Here is a 17,491-nt window from a genome sequence, read left to right on the forward strand (position 1 = left end):
TCTACCGACATGACAGGACCCATCTGAGGACAGGTACACATACTGCCTGAGTGACCAGGTAACATACACACATACTGCCTGAGTGACCAGGTACACAACACACACACACACACTGCTGAGTGACCAGGTACACACACACACACACACACACACACACTGCTGAGTGACCAGGTACACACACACACACACACACACACACACACTGCTGAGTGGACCAGGTCACACACACACACACAACACACACACACACACACTGCTGAGTGACCAGGTCACACACCACACACACACACACACACACTGCTGAGTGACCAGGTACACCACACACACATGTGAGTGACCAGGTACACACACACACACACACACAACACACACACACTGCTGAGTGACCAGGTACACACACAACACACACACACACACTGCTGAGTGACCAGGTACACACACACACTGCTGAGTGACCAAGGTACACACACACATGCTGAGTGACCAGGTACCACACACCACTGCTGAACCAGGACACACACACACTGCTGAGTGACCAGGTACACACACACACTGCTGAGTGCAGGTACACACAACACACTGCTGAGTGACCAGGTAACCACACACACACACACACTGCTGGTGACCAGGTACACACACACACACACTGCTGAGTACCAGGTAACGACCACACACACACACACACACACTCTGAGTGACCAGGTCACACCCCACACACACCACACACTGCTGAGTGACCAGGTTACACACACACACTGCTGAGTGACAGGTCACACACACACACACACACACACTGCTGAGTGACCAGGTATACACACAGCACACACACACCACTGTGAGTGACCAGGTGCACACACACACACACACACACACACACTGCTGAGTGACCAGGTGCACACACACACTGCTGAGTGACCAGGTAAAACACACACACACACACACTGCTGAGTGACAGGTACACGCACACACCACACACACTGCTGAGTGACCAGGTAATCACGCACACACACACACACTGCTGAGTGACCAGGTACACGCCACACACACACACTGTGAGTGACCAGGTACACACACACACACACACTGCTGAGTACCAGGTACACACACACACAGCTGAGTGACCAGGTACACACACCACCACTGCGATGACCAGGTACACACACCACACCAACTGCTGAGTGACCAGGTACACACACACCACTGCTGAGTGACCAGGTACACACACACACTGCTGAGTGAGCCAGGTACACACACACACTGCTGAGTGACCAGGTCAACACACACGACACAACACACACTGCTGAGTGACCAGGTACAACACACACACACCACACTGCTGAGTCACCAGGTACAACACACAACACACTGCGAGTGACCAGCGTACAAACACACCACACACACACTGCTGAGTGACCAGGTACACACACACACACACACACACACTGCTGAGTGACCAGTCACACACACACTGCTATGACCGACACACACACACTGGCTGAGTGACCAGGTACACACACACAACACTGCTGAGTGACCAGGACACACACACACACTGCTGAGTGACCAGGTACACACACACATGCTGCAGTGACCAGGTACACACACACACTGCTAAGGACCAGGTACACACACACACTGCTGAGAAATGAAAAACCAGGGTACACACACACACACACACACGGCTGAGTGACCAGGTACACGCACACACACACACACTGCTGAGTGACCAGGTACACCGCACACACACACACTGCTGAGTGACCAGGTACCACCCACACACCACACTGCTGAGTGACCAGGTACACACACACACTGCTGAGTGACCAGGTACACACCACAACACACTGCTGCAGATGACCAGGTACACACACACACACTGGCTGAGTGACCAGGTACACACACACACACTGCTGAGTGACCAGGACACACACACACTGCTGAGTGACAGGTACACCACACACACTGCTGAGTGACCAGGTACACACACACACACACGCTGAGTGACCAGGTACACACAGACACACTGCTGAGTGACCAGGTACACACCACACACACACACACACACTCTGAGTGACCAGGTACACACACACACACACACACACACTGCTGAGTGACCAGGTACCACACACACACACACTGCTGAGTGACCAGGTACACACACCACACACACACACACACTGCTGAGAAGTGACCAGGTACACACACACACACCACACACACTGCTGAGTGACAGGTGCACACACACACTGCTGAGTGGACCAGGTACACACACACACTGCTGAGTGACCAGGTACACACACACACACTGCTGAGTGACCAGGTACACACACACACACTGCTGAGTGACCAGTACACACAACACTGCTGAGTGACCAGGTACACACACACACTGCTGAGTGACAGGTACACACACACACACACACACTGCTGAGTGACCAGGTACACGCACACCCACAACACACACCACACATGCTGAGTGACCGGTACACGCACACACACACACACACTGCTGAGTGACCAGGTACACACACACACACACACACACTGCTGAGTGACCAGGTACACACACACACACTGCTGAGTGACCAGGTTACACACACACACACACACCTGCTGAGTGACCAGGTACAACACACACACACACTGCTGATGACCAGGTACACACACAACACACACACACACACTCTGGCTGACCACGTACACACACACACACACACACACACACACACTTGCTGAGTGACCAGGTCACCAACACACACTGCTGAGTGACCAGGTAACACACACACACACACCACACACACACACTGCTGAGTGACCAGGTACACGCACACACACACACACTGCTGAGGACCAGGTACACGCACACACACACACACTCTGAGTGACCAGGTACACGCACACACACACACACATGCTGAGTGACCAGGTACACACACACACACACACACACACACACTGCTGAGTGACCAGGTCACACACACACTGCTGAGTGACCAGGTACACACACACACTGCTGAGTGACCAGGTACACACACACACACTGCTGAGTGACCAGGTACACACCACACACACTGCTGAGTGACCAGGTACACACACACACACTGCTGAGTGACCAGGTACACACACACACTGCTGAGTGACCAGGTACACACACACACACTGCTGAGTGACCAGGTACACACACACACACACACACACACACACTGCTGAGTGACCAGGAGCAGCACACACACCACTGCTGAGTGACCAGGTACACGCACACACACACACACTGCTGAGTACCAGGTACACACACCACCACACACACACTGCTGAGTGACCAGGTACAACACACACACACACACTGCTGATGACCAGGTACACCACACACACACACACACTGCTGAGGACAGGTCACACACACACACACACTGCTGAGTGACAGGTACACACACAACACACACACTGCTGAGTGACCAGGATACACACACACACACACACACTGCTGAGTGACCAGGTGCACACACACACACACACACCACACTGCTGAGTGGACCAGGTACACACACACACACACACACTGCTGAGTGACCAGGTACACGCCACAACACACCACACTGCTGAGTGACCAGGTACACACAACACACACACACACTGCTGAGTGACCAGGTACCACACACACACTGCTGAGGACCAGGTACACACACACACATGCTGATGACCAGTACACACACACACTGCTGAGTGACCAGGTACACACACACACTGCTGATGACCAGGTACACACACACACTGCTGAGTGACCAGGTACACACAACACTGCTGAGTGACCAGTACACACACACACTGCTGATGACCAGGACACACACACTGCTGAGTGACCAGGTACACACACACACACTGCTGAGTGACCAGGTACACACACACACACACACACACTGCTGACTCTCTCTTTTTTGCCTGGTTGATCTGTCCCAGTGGAACACTACACACACACGCCATCTTCCTGATCAACTCAGCAGCCGTCAGCTCCTCCAGGTATAGAGCATGGTACACTGCACACACACCCATTAAAACACACACCCCCATTAAAACACACAGGCACACTGATGCTTCTATAAATAGACACACAGAGGTGTGTACAGTATATTACAAATTAGTCCTCACAGAAAAAGTCGCTTTATCCGTAGGTAAACAATTGTGGTGGTATAATGCCAAACTCCTATTGTAATTCTTTATGAAAAAGAGGAAAGCACACATGAACAAGAATATTTATTTCAGCTTTAGTTCATTTCTTTTTCCCAGCAACATTTCTGGTTATTTCCCCTTTTTGAGGGACTATATACCGTATCTTTAAAAGGTGCACTCTGTAGTTCAAACAATAAGAAAGCAGTCACCTCGCCAGAGTTGGTAAATATCTGACTGACCATCCACGAGATCAAAAGTACAAAGAGACCACAGGAGTCTGCTGAGGAGCGGACAGCTTATAACAATATCTAGAACGGAGTGCATGGAAACCATGTGCTTGATGTGTTCCATACCATCGATTCCGTTCCAGCCATTACTATGAGCCTGTCCTCCCCAATTAAGGTGCCACCGCCTGCCTGTGAGACACACCTACCATATAAGTTAGGTGAGTCACTGTGCTCTCCGTTCTCGCTGTCGCAGCGTCTCTCCAGCAGGGGGCTCTCCACGTCACACTCCTGACACACATAGATGGTCAACCTGGGACGCACCGACCTGCAAGGATACATACACGTTATACACAGATAAACAGGAATATAAATCAGAGATGCACACATTCACATAACCTGTCTCAACCCTCTCTAGGGTGTTCACCCACTCTGCCAGGTATCAAACACTCTGCCCAGAGTGGGTGAAAAGGCATTTTTCACATACATTTTCCCAAGGCAAATACGATTATTCATGTTCCGAATCACATTTCACCCCCCCCCCCCCCCCCCYCCCTCCCTCMCCCACCCACTCCCTCACTAACCCACCCACTCACCTGGATCTGAGTGTGTAGAAGAGTCTGATTCCATCAGCAGCTCCACAGATCTGAACCAGGTCATCCCGGGTCAACTTCATTAAGTCACAACCTACACATCAAATCACATTTTATTTGTCACATGCGCCAAAAATCAATGGGTGTAGACCTTACTGTGAAATGCTTACTTGAAAGCACTTAACAGTGCAGTTTTAAGAAAAGACCCCCAAAAAAGTAAGAGATAAGAATAACAAATATTTAAAGAGCAGCAGTAAATAACAATAGAGGGGCTATATACAGGGGGTACCGGTACAGAGTCAATGTGTGGGGCACCGGTGGCTATGCATAGATAACAGAAAGTAGCAGCAGCGTGGGGGGGGGGGGGGGGGGTGCAAATAGTCTGGGAGTCTTATGGCTTGGGGGTAGAAGCTGTTGAGAAGCCTCTTGGACCTAGACTTTGCGCTCCGGTACTGCTTACCGTGCTGTAGCAGAGAGAACAGTCTATGACTAGGGTGGCTGGAGTCTGACAATTTTTAGGGCCTTCCTCTGACACCGCCTGGTATAGAGGTCCTGGATAGCAGGAAGCTTGGCCCCAGTGATGTACTGGGCCGTACGCACTACCCTCTGTAGTGCCTTGCGGTCGGAGGCCGAGCAGTTGCCATACCAGGCAGTGATGCAATCCGTCAGGATGCTCTCGATGATGCAGCTGTAAAACCTTTTGAGGATCTCAGGACCCATGACAAATCTTTTCAGTCTCCTAAGGGGGAATAGGTTTTGTCGTGCCCTCTTCACGACTGTCTTGGTGTGCTTGGACCACGTTAGTGATGTGGACATCAAGGAACTTGAAGCTCTCAACCTGCTCCACTACAGCCCCGTCGATGAGAATGGGGGTGTGCTTACCTACCCTTACCACCTGGGGGTAGCCCGTCAGGAAGTCCAGGATCCAGTTGGAGGGTGTTGAACACTATGGTGTTGAACGCTGAGCTGTATTCAGTGAATAACATTCTCACATAAGTGTTCCTTTTGTCCGTGTGGGAAAAGGCAGTGTAGAGTGCAATAGAGATTGCATCATCTGTGGATCTGTTGGGGCGGTATGCAAATTGGAGTGGGTCTAGCGTTTCTGGGATAATGGTGTTGATGTGAGCCATAACCAGCCTTTCAAAGCATTTCATGGCTACAGACGTGAGTTCTACAGGTCGGTAGTCATTTAGGCAGGTTACCTTAGTGTTCTTGGGCACAGGGAATATGGTGGTCTGCTTGAAACATGTTGGTATTACAGACAAGGAGAGGTTGAAAATGTCAGTGAAGACACTTGCCAGTTGGTCAGCGCATGCTCGCAGTACACGTCCTGGTAATCCGTCTGACCCTGTGGCCTTCTGAATGTTGACCTGTTTAAAGGTCTTACTCACGTCGGCTGCGGAGAGCGTGATCACACAGTCATCCGGAACAGCTGATGATCTCATTGCATGTTTCAGTGTTACTTGCTTCGAAGCGAGCATAGAAGTTGTTGAGGTCGTCTGGTAGCCTCATGTCAATGGGCAGCTCGTGGCTGTGCTTCCCTTTGTAGTCTGTAATAGTTTGCAAGCCCTGCCACATCCGACGAGCGTTGGAGCCGGTGTAGTACGATTCGATCTTAGTCCCGTATTGATGCATTGCCTGTTTGATGGTTCGTCGGAGGGCATAACAGGATTTCTTATAAGCTTCCAGGTTAGAGTCCCGCTCCTTGAAAGCGGCAGCTCTACCCTTTAGCTCAGTGCGGATGTTGGGTTATGTACGTACGGTCAGTGTGGGGACGACGTCCTCGATGCACTTATTGATAAAGCCAGTGACTGATGTGGGGTACTCCTCAAAGCCATCGGAAGAATCCCGGAACATATTCCAGTCTGTGCTAACAAAACAGTCCTGTAGCTTAGCATCTGCTGCATCTGACCACTTTTTTATTGATCGAGTCACTGGTGCTTCCTGCTTTCATTTTTGCTGGTAAGCAGGAATCAGGAGGATAGAATTATGGTCAGATTTGCCAAATGGAGGGTGAGGGAGAGCTTTGTACGTGTCTCTGTGTGTGGAGTAAAGGTGGTCTAGAGTTGTTTTCCCTCTGGTTGCACATTTAACATGCTATTAGAAATGAGGTAAAACTGATTTAAGTTTCCCTGCATTAAAGTCCCCGGCCACTAGGAGCGCCATCTCTGGATGACATTACAAAAGGTTGACTTTAATAACGCCTACAAAATAACCTACACAATGCGAAGTGTGTGTGTGTACCTGAGAAGTGGGAGAAGAGTCGTGCATATGTGTTGAAGCGGTTCTTGACAAGCCACTTCTGAGCCTCCTTGATGGTAGCCGTAGGACTGAGCTGCTGGAGAGAGGGATATAGATAAAGAGAAGAGGGTGTGTTGGGGGGGTTAACAATGAATTTCAACATAAATACAACCTAAACTGGAGGCTTTTGTTAAATGAGAAGTTTTTACAGGATTTGAGACACGTCCGTGTGTGTGTGTGTGATGTATACTAACCTCTGTGACGACTTGGCTGACAGGGTCTGTCTGGTGATTGGGCGACGAGGGGCCACTGGAATACAACAGTCACAGTCAGCATTATCTCACTATGTCCACACAGAATTTTCTCACTCTCACACACGGGCCTACCTGTCAGGTACAGAGGAGGCAGTGTATGTGGAGAGCGGTGTAGAGGAGAAAGAGGGGCCAGCTGTCTGTGGAGAGCTGATGTAGGCATCAGGCCACGGAGAACACTGACCAGAGAGGAGAGAGAGACAACACACTGCCATAATACTACTGAGCATTACCGTCACCAATTACCAAGCATCAACTCACTCCACATATTATATTCACTGCCTTGACAGGAGTGGAGGATGTTTATATAATATATAGTGCCTTCAGAAATTATTCACACACCTAGACTTCTCTCACATTTTGTTATATTACAGTCTGAATTTAAAATTGATCAAATTGAGATTTTGTATCACTGGCCTGCACACAATACCCCATAATGTCAAAGTGGAATGATGTTTTTCAAAAAAATTAATAAAAAAAAAAAGCTGAAATGTCTTGAGTCAATAAGTATTCAACTCCTTTGTTATGGCAAGCCTAAATAAGTTAGGGAGTAAACTTTTGTTTAACTAGTCACAATGTGTACAATAGTGTTTAACATATCTACCTCATCTCTGTACCCCACACATACAATTATCTGTAAGGTCCCTCAGTCGAGCAGTGAATTTCAAACACAGATTCAACCACAAAGACCAGGGAGGTTTTCCAATGCCTCGCAAAGGCCATCTAATGGTAGATGGGAAAAAATAAACAGACATTGAATATCCCTTTGAAAATGTTGAAGTTTTTAATTACACTTTGGATGGTGTATCAATACACCCAGTCACTACAAAGATACAGACGTCCTTCCTAACTCATTTGACAGAGAAGAAGGAACCGCTAAGGGATTTCACCATGTGGCCAATGGTGACTTTAAAACAGAGTGTAATGGCTGTGATAGGAGAAACCTGAGGATGGATCTACAACATTGTCATTTAGGATAGTATTGTGGAGTAACTACAAAGTGAAAAGAAGGAAGCCTGTACAGAATAAAATATTCCAAAGTATGCATCCTGTTTGCAATAAGGGACTAAAGTAAAACAAAAAAAAATGTGGCATAGAAATTAACTTAATGTCCTGAATACAAAGTGTTATGTTTGGGGCAAATCCAACACAACACTGAGCACCAATCTTCATATTTTCAAGCACAGAGGCGGCTGCATCGGGTTATGGGTATGCTTGGCGGCTGCATCGGGTTATGGGTATGCTTGGCGGCTGCATCGGGTTATGGGTATGCTTGGCATCGTGCATCGGGTTATGGTATGCTTGGCATCTGCATCGGGTTATGGGTATGCTTGGCATCTGCATCGGGTTATGGGTATGCTTGGCATCTGCATCGGGTTTATGGTATGCTTGGCATCTGCATCGGGTTATGGGTTGCTTGGCTCTGCATCGGGTTATGGGTGTTGCTTGGCATCTGCATCGGGTTAGGGTGTGCTTGGCACTGCATCGTGTATGGTTGCTTGGTCTTGCATCGGGTTATGGGTGTGCTTGGCATCTGCATCGGGTTATGGGTGTGCTTGGCATCTGCATCGGGTTATGGGTGTGCTTGGCATCTGCATCGGGTTATGGGCTTGGCATCTTGCATCGGGTTTGGGTGTGCTTGGCATCTGCATCGGGTTATGGGTGTGCTTGGCATCTGCATCGGGTTATGGGGTGTGCTTGGCATCTGCATCGGGTTATGGGTGTGCTTGGCATCTGCATCGGGTTATGGTGTGCTTGGCATCTGCATCGGGTTATGGGTGTGCTTGGCATCTGCATCGGGTATGGGTGTGCTTGGCATCTGCATCGGTTGTATGGGTGTGCTTGGCTCTGCATCGGGTTATGGGTTTGCTTGGCATCTGCATCGGGTTATGGGTATGCTTGGCATCTGCATCGGGTTATGGTATTGCTTGGCATCTGCATCGGGTTATGGGTATGCTTGGCATCTGCATCGGGTTATGGGTATGCTTGGCATCTGCATCGCGGTTATGGGTATGCTTGGCATCTGCATCGGGTTATGGGTGTGCTTGGCATCTGCATCAGGTTATGGGTATGCTTGGCAAGGTCTAGGAAGTTTTTTTTGTTGATAAAAAGAAATGGAATAGAGCTAAGCACAGGCAAAATCGTAGAGGAAAACCTGGTTCAGCCTGCTTTCCAACAGACAGTGGGAGACAAATTCATCTTTCAGTAGGACAATAACCTAAAACAAGGCCAAATATACACTGGAGTTGCTTACCAAGACAACATTGAATGTTCCCGAGTGTCCTAGTTACAATTAACTTAAATCAGCTTGAAAATCCATCGCAAGACTTGAAAATGGCTGTCTAGCAATGATCAACAACACATTTGACAGAGCTTGAAGAATTTTTTAAAGAATAAATGTGACAATATTGTACAATCCAGGTGTGCAAAGCTCTTTGAGACTTACCCAGAGACTCACAGCTGTAAACGCTGCCAAAGGTGATTATAACATGTATTGACTCAGTGGTGTGAATACTTTGGTAAATTAGATATTTTTGTATTTAACTTAATACATTTTTTTTTTAATCCAAAAACATGTTTTCGTTTTGTCATTATGCGATATTGTGTGTAGATTTTGAATTCAGGCTGTACCAACAAAGTGTGGAATAAGTCAAGGATAGGATATACAGTGCATTTGGAAGGTTTTCAGACCCCTTTACTTTTTCCAAATTTTGTTACGTTACAGCCTTATTCTAAAATGGATTAAAAAGTTTTTCCCCCTCATCAATCTACACACAATACCCCATAATGACAAAGCAAAAACAGGTTTATAGAAATGTTTGCACGTTTATATATAGAAATAAAAAAAATTAAGGAAATATCACATTTACATAAGATCAGCCCCTTTATTCAGTACTTTGTTTAAGTGCCTTTGGCAGCGAGTACAGCCTTGAGTATTCTTGGGTACAAGCTTGGCACACCTGTATTTGGGGAGTTTCTCCCATTCTTCTCTGCAGATCCTCTCAAGCTCTGTCAGGTTGGATGGGGAGCGTCGCTGCACTGATAATTTCAAGTCTCTCCAGAGATGTTCGATCGGGTCAAGTCCGGGCTCTGGCTGGGCCACTCAAGGACATTCAGAGACTTGTACCGAAGCCACTCCTGTGTTGTCTTGGCTGTGTGCTTAGTGTCGTTGTCCAGTTGAAAGGTGAACCTTCGCCCCAGTCTGAGGTCATGCGCACTCTGGAGCAGGTTTTCATCAAGGATCTCTCTGTACTTTGCTTCGTTCATCTTTCCCTCAATCATGACTTGTCTCCCAGTCTATGCCACTGAAAAACATCTCCACAGCATGATGCTGCCACCACCATGCTTCACCGTAGGGAGGGTACCAAGTTTCCTTGAGACGGAACGCTTGGCATTCAGGTGGAAGAGTTCAATCTTGGTTTCATCAGACCAGAGAATCTTGTTTCTCGTGGTCAGAGTCTTTCAGGTGCCTTTTGGCAAACTCCAAGTGGGCTGTCATGTGACTTTTACTGAGGAGTGGCTTCCGTCTGGCCACTCTACCATAAAGGCCTGAAAATGGTGGAGTTCTGCAGAGATGGTTGTCCTTCTGGAAGGTTCTCCCATCTCCACAGAGGAACTCTGTCAGAGTGACCATCGGGTTCTTGGACACCTCCCTGACCAAGGCCCTAATCCCCCGATTGCACAGTTTGGCTGGGCGACCAGCTCAAGGAGGAGTCTTGGTGGTTCCAAACTTCTGTTATTTAAGAATGATGGAGGCCACTGCGCTCTTAGGGATCTTCAATGCTGCAGTAATGTTTTGGTACCCTTCCCCAGATCTGTGACTTGACATAATCCTGTCTCAGTGATCTATGGACAATTCCTTCGACCTCATGGCTTGGTTTTTGCTCTGATAAGCAGTTTTAATTTTGTTTAATACATTTGCAAACATCTCTAAAAAAACTGTTTTTGCTTTGTCATTATGGGGTATTGGGTGTAGATTGGGGGGGGGGGGGGCAATTGAATCAATTTTAGACTAAGGCTGTAACATAACAAAATGTGGAAAAATGGAGGGAGTCTGAATACTTCCCTAATTTACTGTATAATATATAGGACACTTACAGTGCCTCTCTTGGCCAGCGAGTCCCCACAATCAGCCGGCAGCGTCCGCTTGCTGGACTTCTTCAGCTCATAGTCTCCTGCCTCCTCTATGATGGGCTCCAGCCTCATCTACACAAACACACACACACACTAAGTTTCACACAAACATGAACACTCACAATCTGACTGCAAACAAAACAAATATAAAACTTGCCTACTAATACCTGTAAGTGACACTTCCAATACATGCAAACTCTGTTTAAGTGCCTTCTAGTTTTCCAGTCCTAATTAAATGCCATTCAAACCCCCAGACTGACTAACCTCTGATAGTATGGTTGTGTCGTAGGAGGGCTGGTACTTCTCCTTTTCCTGAGACGTTCGTTTCTCCATCTTCTCTCTGTCAGTCTTCTGTTTCCTGTCTGCCCCCTTTGGCTGGGGGGGGGGGGAGAAAGAGAGAGAGAGAGAGAGAAAGAGGGAATGCAGAATGTTAAATCCGGTGCAGGCTTGTCATCTGACTTAGTATGTCAAAGTGTGTAAGTGTGATTGACTGTTCAGAGAATGTGTGTGTGTGTGTTTTATTTAACTAGGCAAGTCAATTAAGAACAAATTCTTATTTACAATGACAGCCTACGAACAAGTGGGTTAACTGTTAACTGCAGAATGACAGATTTTTACCTTGTCAGCTCGGGGATTCGATCTAGCAACCTTTTGGGTTACTGGCCCAACGCTCTAACCACTAGGCTACCTGCCGCCCTGTGTGTGGGTACCTTGAAGACTTTGATTTGGCAGGAGGCAGAGTGGAGGTGTTCGGTGTACTCTCCGTTGTCTCCCTGTCTGAAAGTGTCCAGCTGGATCCTGAAGGGAACTCCCTTCTCTCCTCCATGCTTCCTAGGGGTGAACTCTGTACTGATGCAGTGAACCTACACACAAAGATGGAGAGAAGAGAGACAGAGGAGAGTCAATGTGACTACAGGGAAGTGTGTGTATGTGTGTGTGTGGATTGGTGTGTTACCTGCACAAACACGGAGGCTCTCTTGTTGAGGTCCCAGAGGAATTCGGCAGCGTTGAGCTGAGCGGGGTTGGCCTTCGCCTCCACAATACCCACTGACAGAGGGATGTCTACACACACACACTACAAATTAGTATTACATACAGAACGAAAAACAAACACCCCCCCCCCTTAAGGCATCACATGTACTGACTGCTACACACACACTTAAGTGTTCTTACCAATATCTAGGAGACGGTCTCCAGGGCGATTCCATTTCCACCCCTCCAGTTGCTGGTGCTCTGTGTACTGGAGTCTTCTGTCATGAAACACCACCCTAACGATGCTCTACACACACACACACACACAGTTATGAAACACCACCCACACAACGACCGCAACAATCATAACACAACGACAAAGAAACCACGCACACAAAAAAGCTGCAATCTTAAAATTTCTGACCTTGACACTCTTGTTGTTAATCTCTGGTAACTCTGCCAGCTTTCGGTTGTCCAGCATACGGATCTCATAAGACTGGCCTGAGACACAGAGGGGGTTAAGATGAGGTTTGAGTGATTGTGTATCTCTGCTGTTTGAAAACAGACAACATCCATTCTTGCTATTGGTGGAGAGCTATTAAGCATTACCATGTGAGTGTGGGTTTGTTTACAGCATAGTTAAGGTAGTTTCCCATGACAGGAGTGAGTGAGTAAGTCACCTTGGTTCAAGTAGGTGAGCGTCTCATCGTGTAGTTTGACAGCAGGGGAGGTGGCAGCACAGAGAACGTACTGGAAGGGAGGGTTGAGACTGCTGCTCTCACAGTCTGAAGGAAGACTGGAGTCCTCCTGTTTAAAGATTGGCAGGGCCAGCACATCACTGGAGAGACAAAGAGAGATGGTGGGAGAGAGAATAGTTAGGGTAAGTAAGACTAAGTAGCCCTGTTGAAACAGCAACAGTTTGAAGTGTCCCACTGGAAAATACTTTTCTGTTTTACAACACACGAGCCAGTCTGACAACCTGCACACATCCACTTGGCACCAGCTCCAGACAGACAGCCTGTCCCCAGCTCACCCTAACAGATCCTAGCGCCAGGCAGAAGTGTGTGTGTGCCCGGGTAACCAAAGTCTCTTCTATATGCCAAGAAATGTGTTCATGGTCCCTGGAACAGCTCAGGTTAATTAAGTTCACTTTGAAAATGTGGGGGGAGTTGGCAGTCTGAATTTAAAGTCCACATAATGCTCTTAGGTCAAGTCAAGCTGTAGAAGACCTCCTCTACCTTGAAGTAAAAACTAATAATCTGACAAGATTGGATAGGTGAACATTTTTCACTAAATAGCTTCCATCAATCCAGTGATGTCAGATCAGTGAAAGAAAATAGGCAATGAAGGGAGAGGAAGGAATCCTTGAACTATTGGAACAGACCATAGTGTGAATTAGTCTGCTAGAGTGGTATATCTTAAAATAAAAAGATTATTCCAAATTAAACAAACAAGTCCACTGCCATGACATGGTTTAAACAAAACAATCCACGTGGGTGGGTGCACTTGTCATCCCGCGAAGGTCCCGTATTTAATGTTACATTTCTGTCATTTAGCAGACACTCTTATCCAGTGCAACTTACAGTAGTGAGTTCATATATTTTCATACTTTTTTCATACTGGTTCCCTGCGGGAATCAAACCCACAACCCTGGGGTTAGAGGTACCATGCACTACCAACTGAGCTACAAGTTGGAATTTCATGTGTCCCAACTTTTCTTTCTACAAAAAAAAGGTTTGATTGTCAGTAAGGCACCAATAAATTAAGGTTACAAGAGTGTAGACCCAATGACAATCGGCAAATGTCATTATACTTGTGATTTGTAACAGATGTTTCGTTCCATTAATCAAATGGTGCATGTGCACAGTTTGGATGCTGGAATTATTTGAGTGGACGAACATGCGCAGGGAGGCCATTTTTTTGAAGAGATTTGTTTGACAATAAGATGAAAACATCATAAATGGCTGTGTTCATGCCAAATTAAAAAGGTAGGATGTTTTTTTACCGGTAAACGACATGTATTTACTGTTTATTGCATACGCAAGCACGTCCACACAAACAAGGTCCCACATAAAAAAAAATAGAGACCCCCTGAATGTCATGGTATAATTCAAACTCTGGAACAGCCCTCATAAACAACTACTGCAGACAGTGTACTGTATTCTCCCTGTCCCACCCTAACCCAACTCCGATGCCTCCTGCATGGCATGCCAGTTGCAAAGCCGCTTCCCCACTCAGCATTGCTGCCAAGGAAACTGCATCTGCTTCCTGACACACGAGGAGCCGGCTCCACTGACAAACAGACATTCTGTTCCTACTGAGCACCACAGCTGCTCTCTAAACATGTGAGACACACACAGGGAGGACCATGATAAGACAGCTGACAGTCCTGGAACTCTTTCTCACAGAAACACAACCTACTTCACAAAAACATCTGTGGGGAAAACACACATGCACACATAGGGCTGTTGCGGTACTGTGAGGGTGGTGTTTCATAACTGTGTGTGTGTGTGACACTGAAGGTGTGTGTGTGTCTTTTCCTGACTGTTCCATTGTGGATGATCTGACTGGTACAGTTACAAACTCCCCTGAGCATCCCAGCTCATTGCTGCAATAGTAACCCCAGTTACACCATGTTGTCATCACTCCAAGAGGTGCCACAGCCACCCAGAGAGAGGTGGTGGGGGAGAGCTTATCCCCCTCCCTCCCTGTGCTTAGGGTTTATGTTCCCTACATTCTGCCGCTGTCCACTCTACACCCCCCTCCCCCTCCTCCCTCTTTGTGTCTAGTAGGGTATTTAAGCCCTCTGTCCTCCATGGCAACCTGCTGTGACGGCCCCCTCCATCCCAACACACTCCAAAACAAAGACCAACACGCACATACCACACAGAGGGGATGGGATACAACACACACAAAATGTCATTCCTCCATATTGGGTAAATCCCAGGGTTTAGGAGACATAGTGGGAACAGTTTGTAGCTTCCATCCCATGTCCAGACACACTGATATATCTATATTGTATACCAAACGGTCTCTCTAACCTCATACTGTATGCGCCAGCCCCCAGCTCCTGCCCGATGCCCGACAGACTGGCATCGAAGTCGTGTACCAGCCCTGACTCGATAGTGGCATCGTCCATCTTCAGCACCCAGGCCATGGCCCCCAGCTCCTTCTCCTCCGCCTCTAGCCGAAGGGCCGCCAGATTGCCTCCGGGGAAGGGACCGCAGCTAGCGGGAGAATAAACCGCTGCTGGTGGACTAAAGAAGATTTAAGAGAAAGTTAACCAAGGTAGCTAGTTAGATAGTTGTGTTTGCTACTACTGGCTAACTGCTAGCTACTGGTGGTTGGCTAAGAAGATGGCTAGTTAGCTGCTGTTAGATAACTACTGTAGGTAGCTAACTGAAGATCGAATAACAGTGTATTGATAGCGCTCCACTAGCCGGGTGATATATCGCCATAATTGGTTACAATATGGCTGGCAAGTTAAAGTAGAAATCTGGACTGATGTGAAGACAACAAACAGACTAACTAGCTAGGTAAAGTTAACAGACATACGTTAGCTAGCTAGTTAACAGAATCCACAACAATTACGTTGGGTTGATTACCAGCAGCATGCTAAATAACCGTTTGCTAGCGAAACCCTGCACCACTAACGCTAGCTACCCAGCTAGCGCTAGTTAGCTCACTTGCGGTCCTCGAAAGTCAATTTCGCCGGCGACATGGCACACCGTAACATCCCAAACCCAGCCATAGCTAGCCACCTAGCTAGCAACATTACGTAATTGCAGGGGGATGTTGTTGACAGTCCACACACCGCATTCACACGCAATGTCCGTCTGAATTAACTAGCTAGCATTTACAGGCTAGTAGCATTAGCAAACTTCACTTGCTTTTGATTCACGGATGTTTGGAATCCTCCTATGCGAAGGTCGCAGCCAGCGCTTCCTGTGCACTCCGAAACCTCTCTCCTTTTTTCATCGCGGACTTGTGTGACCAGGGCTACAGTTCCCGGCCGGTTAAATAAGAGTCTTTAAACATCAGAAGAGTGGCAGTTGTCACAAAAGCAGCAAGCATAAACATGGCTTCTCAACAGACTATGCCCTCACAAAACCAAAAAAAAAACTTCCAGCCGCAGTAGATGCCACAGGGTCTCTGGGCCAATCAGAGAGCCGCTCTGGTGCCAAGCGCACCCAGCTCAGCCAATGGGCTCCCTCGGAGCTTTCGTCAACCCATCGACGTTATAACACCGATGTGACCAGTTCATAGCAGGCACAGGCAACCCATCACATACATTGACATAATCATAATACACAAATGCATAATTCAACCGAGACATCATAAATCAGTGAAAATAGTCAGCTACTACAGGCTAGCATGTTCACACCCCTCTGCTCCCAGAGAACATTGTGTTCCTATTATAGAAAAGAGAGGAATGGATAGATGCGGTGTTGGACCAAGGCCAACAGAAGTGAATTCAGATATATTTAGTGGGAGTGATTGTAGTTAGAGATATTTGGGATGGGGACACAGAGGCTCTTTAGGACACACATGTTAACCACTAACCCTGTGTCTGGATTTCATGCTGTAAGAGGTCAGTGTGCATTTATAAAGAACATAAATCCGTCATGAATCTTCACTCCTGCAATAGCAGGACTACCCACCCTTATCTTGAGTTAAGAATCAGATAATGTCACATATTAACCCATGAATATAGAAACTGCTATGAACTTTGGTCTCCAACATAGTGTTATTCCAATATCCCATGCCTCACAAACAGTGCATTCATAAAGTATTCAGACCCCTTAACTTTTTCCACATTGTTACTTATTCTAAAATGGATCAAATTATT

General features: G+C 47.4%; 1 protein-coding gene across 1 annotated transcript; it reads right to left on the reverse strand.

The window, feature by feature from the left end:
* Nucleotide 1: 1 nt before the first annotated feature.
* ubp1 (upstream binding protein 1) lies at nt 2–16,493 on the reverse strand. Its single transcript, XM_023975749.3, has 16 exons — nt 16,329–16,493; nt 15,684–15,899; nt 13,323–13,480; nt 13,067–13,143; nt 12,844–12,949; nt 12,626–12,732; nt 12,381–12,533; nt 11,935–12,045; nt 11,635–11,742; nt 7,612–7,715; nt 7,480–7,534; nt 7,229–7,322; nt 4,988–5,078; nt 4,601–4,719; nt 3,926–4,034; nt 2–23 (listed from the first exon to the last, which is right to left on the reverse strand). The coding sequence occupies exons 1-16, from the start codon at nt 16,415–16,417 to the stop codon at nt 2–4; spliced, it is 1,719 nt and encodes a 572-aa protein (XP_023831517.1). The 5' UTR covers nt 16,418–16,493.
* Between the last annotated feature and the right edge of the window lie 998 nt (nt 16,494–17,491).

This window comes from Salvelinus sp. IW2-2015, linkage group LG31, assembly GCF_002910315.2.
Source record: "Salvelinus sp. IW2-2015 linkage group LG31, ASM291031v2, whole genome shotgun sequence".
NCBI classification, from domain to species: Eukaryota; Metazoa; Chordata; class Actinopteri; order Salmoniformes; family Salmonidae; genus Salvelinus; species Salvelinus sp. IW2-2015.